Source organism: Prunus persica, chromosome G8 (assembly GCF_000346465.2).
Source record: "Prunus persica cultivar Lovell chromosome G8, Prunus_persica_NCBIv2, whole genome shotgun sequence".
In the NCBI taxonomy this organism is placed as follows: Eukaryota; Viridiplantae; Streptophyta; class Magnoliopsida; order Rosales; family Rosaceae; genus Prunus; species Prunus persica.
This window is the reverse complement of record NC_034016.1, coordinates 3733842-3744462: the sequence shown is the minus strand read 5'-3', so window position 1 is coordinate 3744462 and position 10621 is coordinate 3733842. Positions and strand designations below refer to the sequence as shown.

Genomic DNA, 10621 nt, shown 5'->3' with positions numbered 1-10621 from the left:
AATTTAAAATTTATTATGATAAAATTCTAAGTTTTTTTTTTTTTCAAATGAAATTTATAAATTTCTTTGTGTATGAATCTAAATAGGAGAATTGGTGTATGTAAATTAAAAAAATTATGGGTTATTTTCCTCATTCAAACCCAATGGTAAGAGAATGGGTTATCTTGCCTGGTATTTAATCCTAGTCCTGCTCAACTTTTCTTGTGAAAATTGCTATATCTTTTTTCTTTGGTGAAGGGTCGTTACAACTTGAGAAAGAGAAGGAAAACTACTCATGACAACTTGGTGGACCGAATCAGTTATTTACCCCATGAAATTCTTGTCACTATATTGTCTCTCTTGCCACTAAAGGAAGCAGCATCAACTAGTATCCTTTCTAGGCAATGGCAGTATCTGTGGACGTCTACTATGAATCTCAACTTTGATGATGAGGACACTTTATGCCGTACGGCCAGGCCACCAGGAGGAAAAGCCCAAGAGTTGGCAAACCTCAGGTATGTCAATTGGGTCAATAGCGTGGTGGAACAACACAGAGGCCCTAAAGTCGAACAATTCAGAGTTAGCTTTCATCTCGATAAACGTTCTTCAAGTTCCATTGATAAATGGATCCGATTTGCAATGAAAAAGGGAGTTCAAATGCTTGACATTGACTTCCTAGAATATGGTTTTCACCAGAGCTATACTTTGTTTCCCCACCAAGTTTTTGGTTTCAAACAAGGGTCTGCATTTGAGGTTCCAAATCTAGACCCTTGCATGTACACTGGCTTTAAGTCCCTCAAAGATCTTTGTTTCAAAAATGTTGATGTTGCAGAAGAAGTTCTCCAGTACTTCTTGTCTAATTGTCCAGTTCTTGAACGATTATCAGTCTATAATTCCCGATATGTGTCTCGTCTAAGAGTTGTCGGTACATCAATTGCCTTGAAGTACTTGGAGATCCGGGAATGTTTCATGATGGAGAGCATTGAGATTCGTGATGCAAACCTTGTTTCATTTACTTATGCTGGACATACAATTATAAACTTGCTTATCAAGAATGTACCTCGTCTTGTTGACGTATCAATTTGTGAGCCCAACAATCTTTTCTTTGAGGTTGTCTTCACCCAACTTTCATACTGTCTTTCTCAGCTAGAGACTCTCAAGTTGACTTACAATGTGGTTAGTATTATGTTATTATTTTGTGTTAGTTTTCTTTTCTTTTAAAATATATGGTTTTCGGATTATGTTGCTTTTCTTTGTCTTCAGTTGTTCAGGTGCGATCGTATATTTCCTACAATGCCAAATGTCAGGCATTTGGGTTTAATATTTGAGGGAGATGATGCTTTCGCTCTTGTTAACCTAACTTACTTCCTTCAGGCATGCCCTTACTTGCACAAGCTTGTGTTGCAGGTATGTGTATATTCTTAGATTAAGAAATTATTCTTAGTAATTTTTTTTATGTGATTGGCTGATGGATTTAGACTTTCGATATAGTGCATGCTGTTTGTTGGATCTTTTATGACTTTATTAAACTATATATACAATTTTTTTTTTTTTTTTTTTTTTTTTTTTTGGTAGTTGATGGATTTTACTTTTGGTGGGAAATATTTTTATTTAAAAGAGGCTGGGTTTTCTATGATAAAGGTTTAAATAGGATTCGATTCCCATTTAAATAATCTAATATATTCCACTAATGAGCTATGTACATACCTTATATCTCCTAGAATTTGAGGGCCCTATACGAAACTTAAACTGGGACTCTTATATCTTCTAACATGAAAATACTATATAAAAAAATATCGTGAATTTTGACGAAAATCAAATACCATGAATTGATGCCACAGACCAATAAAAGTAATGAACACAAATATTTATCACGAAGACATGCATACCCTAGTGGTACTTTCTGGTAAAGTTGTTTACTTGGTCATGGATTCAATACTCCTTATTGCCATTTTATGAAGACATTTTTGAATCCCGTCCCTGCTGTCCTTCACTTTTGCTGAGAGAATAAATTTAAATTAGGGAGAATACAATCTTTATCTTCTATTCACTCCATTACCAATGCTGAAGAAGAAAAAAGAGGATCCTAATAGCAACCTTGACTTCATTGAAGATATGGAAGATTTTGATGTAACATCAATGCCAAATAGAAGTTGGTTTAACTGTCCATTGAGATAAATAGTTATGAGTTTCAATGTTTTTAATATCTATATGGTTAGATTGTTCTGAGCCCATCTGTATTGTTTCATATTCTGAGAGAATTTCTCACTTCTATTTGTTATAGTCTTGGTTCTTGTTACATAAACTAAAAAGTTATTGGTTTGATGCAGATGCACTACGAAGGTCCGCTGAAAAGTTTTGCGAGAGCCCCGAAATTCTCCCATAATTTCCTTAAGGTTGTGGAAATGGTAGGGTATGTTGGTCGCACAAGTGATTTTGCGCTGGTTCGTTACTTGACAAAGACTGCTGTAAATCTGGAGAAAATTGTTGTTAATCCTGTCCAGACCTGGCTTCTACAGAGCCTCAACTACAGAATAATGAAAGACCAAATACTGAAGTGGCAAGAAACTGTAAGAGATCGCGCTAGGAAGTACTTTAAAAGAAGGGTGCCCAAAGGAATAGAATTTGTGTGCCTGTAGGAAGTAGGAAGCTAGCGCAGTGCGTAAGTATTCAATTGAGATTTTAATGGATTTTAAACTAGTTATAAACTGCTGCAGATCTTATGGATTTTAACGTTTATTAGTGGACTACCAGTCTTTAATTTTTTAACTTCTGCTGAACACTGCATGCTGTCTGCCTTGCTGGTTTAGTTTTCTGTCCACTTCTTACAAATTCTATCTTCCATTAAGCTTGAAAGAATTCCTAGCTGCTCTTATCCTTCTCAACTCCTAAGCTTTAGTTGGGCCTTCTGCATATGAATGTAAGAATGGTTCAGAGTGTGTGGTCACAAACAATAAATAATTCTTCTTTTTTGTTTTTTGTTTTTGTTTTTGGTTTCCCTTCCCTTTAAACGGGTCTAAATGCAATGTCCGGATTTCAGCAAATTCTCTATGTTCTGTATGTATATGTACAATTTGGTGAAATTCATGTTTTGATGTATTAAAATATGAACACAAATCAAGTTTTCAGTATTCATGCATTGAGATCTCTTTACTAGTTGATTGATCCAAAATTTCTGATATTTTCTCAGGCAATGCATTTTTAAAAACATTAGGGAGTTGCAGTATCTGTCTTGGTCATATGACCTTGCTCACCATCTCAACTAGCCAAAAGTCATGAGATGATATTCTTCGATTCATATTGTAGCACTCCTAATTAGTCTTTGAAAACTTGTAGGACCACAGTGGGTATGCCCTGCAGATAGAAAATAAATGTTTTTGTTTTTGTTTAGTCTAATTAATTCATTAAAAGAAAGCCCACAAGTAGGAAATAGAAAGATGCCAGCACTTGGTTTTGAGTTTCTCTGTATTCTATTAGAACAGGATATATGGAGCATTCACAAAGTACTCACGTCAGGCTGGTTTTGTTTACATTCCTTCATGGGTTCATTCTTTTATGCATGAGCATACCTCTGGCGTCTGCAAAGCTACCCAATAGCAATACTTTTGGAAATGAAATTGATCGCCTGGCGCTGCTGGACTTGAAGAAAAGAACCAAGATCCTCTTCATGTCATGAGCTCATGGATGGAATGATTCCATTGATTTATGCAGTTGGATTGGCGTTACATGCAACCATTCCACCAAAAGAGTCTTCATTTTGAACCTTAGTTTGTAGGCTCCTTACCACCTTCAATTGGGAATCTTACTCATCTAAATGGAATTAACCTAGGCACCAACAGCTTTCATGGTGAAATTCCTCAAGAAATGGGTCGTCTATACGAAGCTTGCAATATATCAACCTGTCTTGAAATTCCTTTAGCGGCAAAATTCCAACTAATATATCTCACTGTACACGACTAAGAATCCTCACTTTTAATTTAGTTTCAATGAGCTTATTGGGTCAATTCCAAACCACCTCAGTTTATTGTTAAATTTGAATTATGTTTCCATTTCTGCTAACAATCTCATTGGAGCAATCCCAGGTTGGATAGGAAACTGTTCTTCTTTGAATAATCTTAATCTTCATCTTATCCGAAACAATTTTCATGGAAGTATACTAAATGAGCTCGGACGTCTGTCAAGCTTAGAGAAATTCTCGCTTTCAGATAATAATCTGTCTGGTAATGTCCCTTCTTTTGCTACCCACCCTTCGTGGTTGGGGGACCCTACTAACCCCGAGGGTTAGGGGTGTGCTTTGTGTGACTTCAGTCACCAATGCCAAGGTGAACAGTCCAAGACCACTATACCTCACCTGAGAAGGTTTCTATTAACCCACCAATCACTCTAATGTTCTGCTTAGTTACAAGCCCACACTATAGTTCCAAAGGTAACGTCCCTTCTTCAATCCATAACATTTCTTCCATATACTATTTCAGTGTTGCTAAGAATCAACTGCACGGAGAGCTACCACCAAATATCTGCATTAATCTTTCTAATCTCGAAGAATTTTACTGTGGTGGCAACAAATTCACTGGAACTATTCCTGCATCATTGTCAAATTCTTCTAGACTTCGGATGCTTAATCTAGCTGAAAACGGTCTCACCGGGACCCTGCTGAAAATCTTGGAAGCTTGTGAAGCTTAGTTCCATAAACTCCAGTCGCAATAGACTGGGAAGTGGAACAACTGGCGACTTGAACTTTCTCAGCTTTTTGGCTAACTGTACTAGCCTAGAGGACTTTGGTATGGGCACTAACCATTTTGGAGGAGAAATGCCAAGTTCATAGCCAACCTTTCTACACAACTAAAATCTGAAATTTGATACACAGAAGCATCCCTGACAGCATTGGAAACCTAGTAAATTTGACCCATATTGGAATGGAAAAAAACTACTTCAGTGGTAGTGTCCCTGATGGAATTGGGAAGCTTCAAAACTTACAGGAACTGTACTTGAATGAAAACAAAATTTTTGGGCCGACACCGTCCTCTCAAGGTAACTTGATTTCATTAAGAAAGTTGTTCGTAAGCGAGACTAGGTTTGAGGGAAGTATACCTCCAAGTCTTGGAAACTGCTAAAGTCTATTTGCACTTGACCTTTCTAATAACAGTCTAACAGGCACCATATATACCTGGAGAGATTCTCGGAATTTCATCCCTTTCACTTCATTTGGGAACAATTCTTTGACTGGTTCGTCGCCATATAAAGTGGGTGATTTGGTAATTCCTTGTGGAGCTAGATTTATCGGAAAATAAGTTATCAGATGAAACCCCCACAACTCTTGGTAGTTGTATTATGTTGGACCACCTGTATTTGGGAAGCTTGGAAGAAATAGATATTTTGCGCAACAACTTATCTGGAGAGATACCTGAATTTCTTGGCAAGTTTACATTTCTTAATCATCTCAATCTTTCTTATAAAGAAGGTGTTTACACCATAATCAACCGAGCATATCCAGCATCAAAATGACTAGCACCAAGGCAGACACGCCTTCTCCCTTGTTGAAGGAAGACACTCTTCTGAGGTGCCAGACACCTGCCGAAGCTCTCAACTGCAGAACCTAATCTCCAAGACACGTGTCACCACCACAGCAACTTGCACAAAGTCCCACATCGAAACTTTGTGCAAACCTTCCACTTTCACCTCCCTATAAATAGGGAACAGTACCTAAGTAAAAAGGGCAACTACTTTCTCACTTTTACTATTACTCTGCCAAATTTGCCACTCTTAGCTGACTTAAGTATCGGAGAGCCTTCGGCCGGCGCCACACCGGTGTTCGAAGCTTAATGACTACTTCTCCTACTTTGTCTTTTGCAGGCTCTTCCCTTACTGAAGGTCCACACCTTCTCCCCTGCTGAAGACTACATACTTCTCTCTAAGTTGACCCTCCCAAAGAGAGCATTAATAGTTTGGCTTCGTCTGTGGGAATCGAACTTGAATCCCATTTCTCTCTACCAGCCTAGCTGGCTCCTTCTCCCATCAGTCGCCTCTTTTTTACCCCACATTCTGCTATGTCGACCGAGGATAGCCACGATACTCCGCACCATACCCCCCGCTAGGGTACCTTCCGAAGGAAACCTTCAACAGATGTCAATCTCCAGGCCCATGGCTCCTAACATGAGTTTACCTAGGATGTTAAGCATACCCAGCCGAACCAGCCAGTGCCCTCTGACCACAGCGCCCCAGTCCAGTCTAGGCTCGGCAAAGGTAAAGGCTCTCTTTACCCAGAGCCAACTAAGTCGCGACTTTTTCACATCTCCCCACTGAAGAACCGGCCCCATGAACCAACGAAGGTCAATAGGGATTGCAGGGACTGCCTCTTGGACCGTCAGACAGACCGTATCCCTATCCCTGTTAATCTCAGAGACCCAAAGGTGACGCACCTAGGTCCCCCACCGAAGTCAACGCACCTACTAGCTAGAAAGGATGTATGGGACTCAGATAACTGGAAATCGTACCATTCAGAAGACTGGGAGTCTTATCACACTGAGGTGTTCGAAGAATGGGAACCTTACCCAGTTCCTGTCCGCCTGCCCCCAGGGCCTTCGGCACCCGAGACTCTCCTTCATGCCGACTCGACCTTGGGGCTTCTTTTCGAGAAGGTCCGGCGCATGGAGAGCGAGCAGCACCGCAGCCACCAACCCCTCTGGGCGAAGCCACGACCTGGGCCCTTTACTGAACGTATCCTCAATTACCACTAGGAGAAAGACATGTAGCCACTCTACATCACCTTCTTCACTGGTACGGAGGATCCTCTCACCCACATACATTCTTTCCAGTCTGTCCTTAGGTGTAAGGGCCTTAGTGACGAAGGCATGTGCCTCTTTTTTCCCTTCCACCCTCAGCGATGTAACCCTGAATTGGTTATATAGGCTAAACTTCTGCACCATTAACTTATTTGATAGTCTGAAGTAGACCTTCCTGGACCACTTCATGATCCAGACCGATCGCCTATACTCCGCCGACGACCTGTACATGCTTTCGCACGGTGAGGACGAGCCCCTTCAGGAGTATGTAGCCCGATTCAGCCATGAATACTCATGCTGCCCAGAGACTGATGACCGCGCTCCCTTCGGTGCCTTTAAGAGTGGCCTCCGTAAGTCCAACTTCCGCTACTTGGTTCATAGTAACCCTTGGAACCCATATGAGGAGCTAATGAAGCAGGCAGCAGTTCACGCCAAGATTGAGTACTTCAATTCCAAGCATGGCCCAGCTACCCCGGCACATAGCACTTTTGGTGATCCTCCACCTGTTTCAGTTCCTATCCTATCCCCACCTCAGCATTCTGCTCCCGCCCCAAGTACCCAGGGTACCCCGCAACAAAAAAGGGAAAATGGCTATCAGCATACCTTCAGTAATAGCAAGCATGACAGACATGGCAACCACCACCAATCTAGTGGAAGCACCCTTCCCAGGACAAGTGATCGGGCTCAACTCCCCTTCACACCCAAGCCTAGGTTCGAGGTCTTCACCACCCTCAACACCACCAATGAGAATGTCCTGGTGCACGAGGCACCAATGATACCCAAACCTCCCCTAGGAGACCGACCAGCAGCTTGTGCCAAACACAGGTGTCTTCTGTCGCTTTCATCAGTTCGGTGCCAACGATACTGAATCTTGTGTTACCTTGCGCAACATCATTGAAGGATTCATCTGTGAAGGGAAGCTGGACAAATATGTGCATAACCTCCCACCTCTATCTAACCCTCACCAACGACATATCAACATGATCTCCACCATCACTGGTGGTCCTACCGTGGCGGGGTCTTCAGCACTGAGCAGGGACAACTGCCAAAGACGCACAAATCAGGCTGGGCCCCCATTACTTTATACCAAGAGGAGGAACGTGGTGTTATTCTCCCCCATGATGACCTACTCATTATCCGCGCAAACATTTCTAACTTCGACGTTGGGCATATCTTGGTGGACACTGGCAGCTCAGTCAGTGTGATGTTTACTGATGCTTTCAATGAGCTCCAGGTTCGGTCTCACTTGCTCGATCGAAGCATCACACCCCTTGTGAGCTTCTTTGGTGATGCTGTCCAGTCCATTAGAAGCATCTATCTCCCTATCTCTATTGGAGCAGCACCCCAGCGGGCAACGATCACCACTCTTTTCCTCATTGTTGATTGTCCCACGGCCTACAATGTCATCCTTAGGCGCCCTGCCTTGGCCCAAATGAAGGTTTTCATTTCCACACATATGCTGCTGCTGAAGTTCCCTACGCCCCATGACACAGGCACGGTGTGCAGTGACTAATTTGGCACCCGAAATTAGGGCTCCAGCCCCTCCTCAAGCTGGCACTGAACGACCTGAAGACCCAAGGGAGGAATCTGTCACCCAACAGGCCGAACTTATGGAAGACCTTGAGCTGGTTACTCTCTATAACGACATCCCAGATCGGCCAGTCTAGACCGGCACCTCCCTCTCACAAGAGTTGCACTCTGACCTCGTCGCCTTCCTCCGCCTCAACTTTGAGGTCTTCGCCCGGTCTTACAATGACATGCCTGACATATCACCAGACATTATATCTCATCGGCTAAGCATTAATACTGCAATCCGACACATTCGGCAGAAGCATTGTGCTTATGACTCGGAGCGATATGAGGCCATGAGGGCGGAGGTGGATAAGCTGAGTAGCATCGGATTCATCAAGGAGGTGGACTATCCCACATGGCTAGCTAATGTGGTGATGGTCCGCAAACCCAGGATGGGCTGGCGAATGTGTGTGGACTACACCAATCTTAATCGCGCTTGCCTCGAAGGATATCTTCCCCCTACTCCACATTGACCAGTTGGTTGACGCCACAGCTGGCCATGCTCTCCTTAGCTTAATGGATGCTTACTCTAGATACAACCAGATCTTCATGCACCCTGACGACCAAGCCCACACTTCTTTCATTACAGATCGTGGTCTATACTGCTACAAGGTGATGCCCTTCGGGCTCAAAAACGCCGGGGCTACTTATCAACGTCTCGTGGACAGCCTCTTCGCCCCACTGATTGGCAACACCATGGAGGTTTATGTTGATAACATACTAGTCAAAAGTCGCACTGCTGACCAGTATACTATACTTACCATATTAACCCTAATCAATGGTAGAGAAGTTTTCGTATTGCTTAGTGGCCACGGTGAACAACGCAGCGAGCACTGGTGGGGGCGTAAGGAAAGGCATCTGATGGGGGCCTGCCTGGCACATCGAAAAAAAAGCCCAGCCTGCCTTGGGCTGGGCTAGACATGGGCTTGGGTGTCTGAAGCCCAGCCCGGCCCATAGGCCCGGCCCGATTAAGCCCAAGAAAGCCCGGCCCAGCACGCCCACAAAAGCCTTGCCTGTTAGGCCCGCATACATATATAATTATGTATAAATAAGAGTTTAGGTTTGGGATTATATCACTTAAATCACATATATAATTTGTTTCATTTCATTTACTTTTCTTTACTCATTCCTAGTTTATAATTGGATGATTAGCACATTAATTTGCGTCAATTATTAATTAAACAATTATATATATATAATCATATCACGAAACATAATCGTACCACCAAATATAATCATGCTTTTCTTGAACACATCACCAAATATTTGCATATTTATTCATACCATCCGTTAAAAAAATATTTTTTTGATACTTATTATTTTTTAAACTTATTTCTTAAAACGTATTATGATCTAATTATGTAATAACCTCAAAAATAATACTTGGTTTTATTATTTTTGTGAAAAATCTTATAAGTTGTGTGACTTTATTGGGTGTTTTATGAATTTGGTTTGAAGTGAAAATATTGGAATTAAGTGAGTTTAATCTCAAATTTAGATTAAAATGCCTTTATGATATTTCTCGAATGAAGTAGGGCCCGTTGGGCTTAGCCCGGCCCGGCCCGATGGGCTTTCTCAAGCCCGGCTCATAGGTCGGGCTTGAGCTTTGAATTTTTTAAAAAAACCCGGTCCGGTCTGGCCTGATATTTTCTCTCTCCTCTTTAAAGCCTGGCCAATCTTGGCCCAGACCCATTAAATTTGGGTCGGACTAGCTCGGCAAGGCCCATTGACGACCCCTACATGTCAATGTGCTCTGTAAGGAATGTTTTTTTTTTTTTTTTTTTTGCTTCTCGTTCTCCATCTCCAAGTTTCGTGTTTGCAGAAATTGATGCTTAATTTGAATTTTACAGCTAATAAACTGCTTTTCCTTGACTGTGAATGAAATCTTTTCATGGTTTAGCTACACTATGAACCCATTTGGCGTTAATCGGTACCCACTCAATGCTCTGCTTCAATGTTCTCGCTATCGAGGGGTTGGGATGGACTTTGAAGAATTCATCTACTTACTTAACCTTCTCGAATGAAGCCAACTGCAGAGGAAGGTAAAACCACCAAAAGGCACAAGCATTGAACAAAATGGAAAGGCATCAGAACAAAAGAAGAGGCCTCAAATACAAGAACAAACGTTTCAAGAGAGAGACTTACTTTTGCAAATTGGGTTACTTTTGAAATTATTCAAATTTGCGAATGGAGGGCAACAAGTTCAATCAAACAATAAGAAATAAATAAAGAAATTCACAAAGATTTACAAGAATCAAGCTTTGAATTAGCAAATCAACTTCGATAGC

General features: G+C 41.8%; 1 protein-coding gene across 1 annotated transcript; it reads left to right on the top strand.

The window, feature by feature from the left end:
• On the top strand, positions 409-2665 carry LOC109950783 (FBD-associated F-box protein At5g38590-like). The gene is made up of 3 exons (XM_020570901.1): positions 409-1155; positions 1243-1386; positions 2310-2665. Exons 1-3 carry the CDS (start codon positions 409-411, stop codon positions 2616-2618), a joined length of 1200 nt encoding a protein of 399 aa, XP_020426490.1. The 3' UTR covers positions 2619-2665.

What these genes read in the sequence shown, in the direction of transcription:
- LOC109950783 (XM_020570901.1), top strand. Translation starts at nt 409, where the DNA reads ATGAATCTCAACTTTGATGATGAGGACACTTTATGCCGTACGGCCAGG. An exon ending in TCAAGTTGACTTACAATGTG is followed by an intron (nt 1,156 to 1,242) that starts GTTAGTATTATG and finishes CTTTGTCTTCAG; the next exon opens with TTGTTCAGGTGCGATCGTAT. An exon ending in TGCACAAGCTTGTGTTGCAG is followed by an intron (nt 1,387 to 2,309) that starts GTATGTGTATAT and finishes GGTTTGATGCAG; the next exon opens with ATGCACTACGAAGGTCCGCT.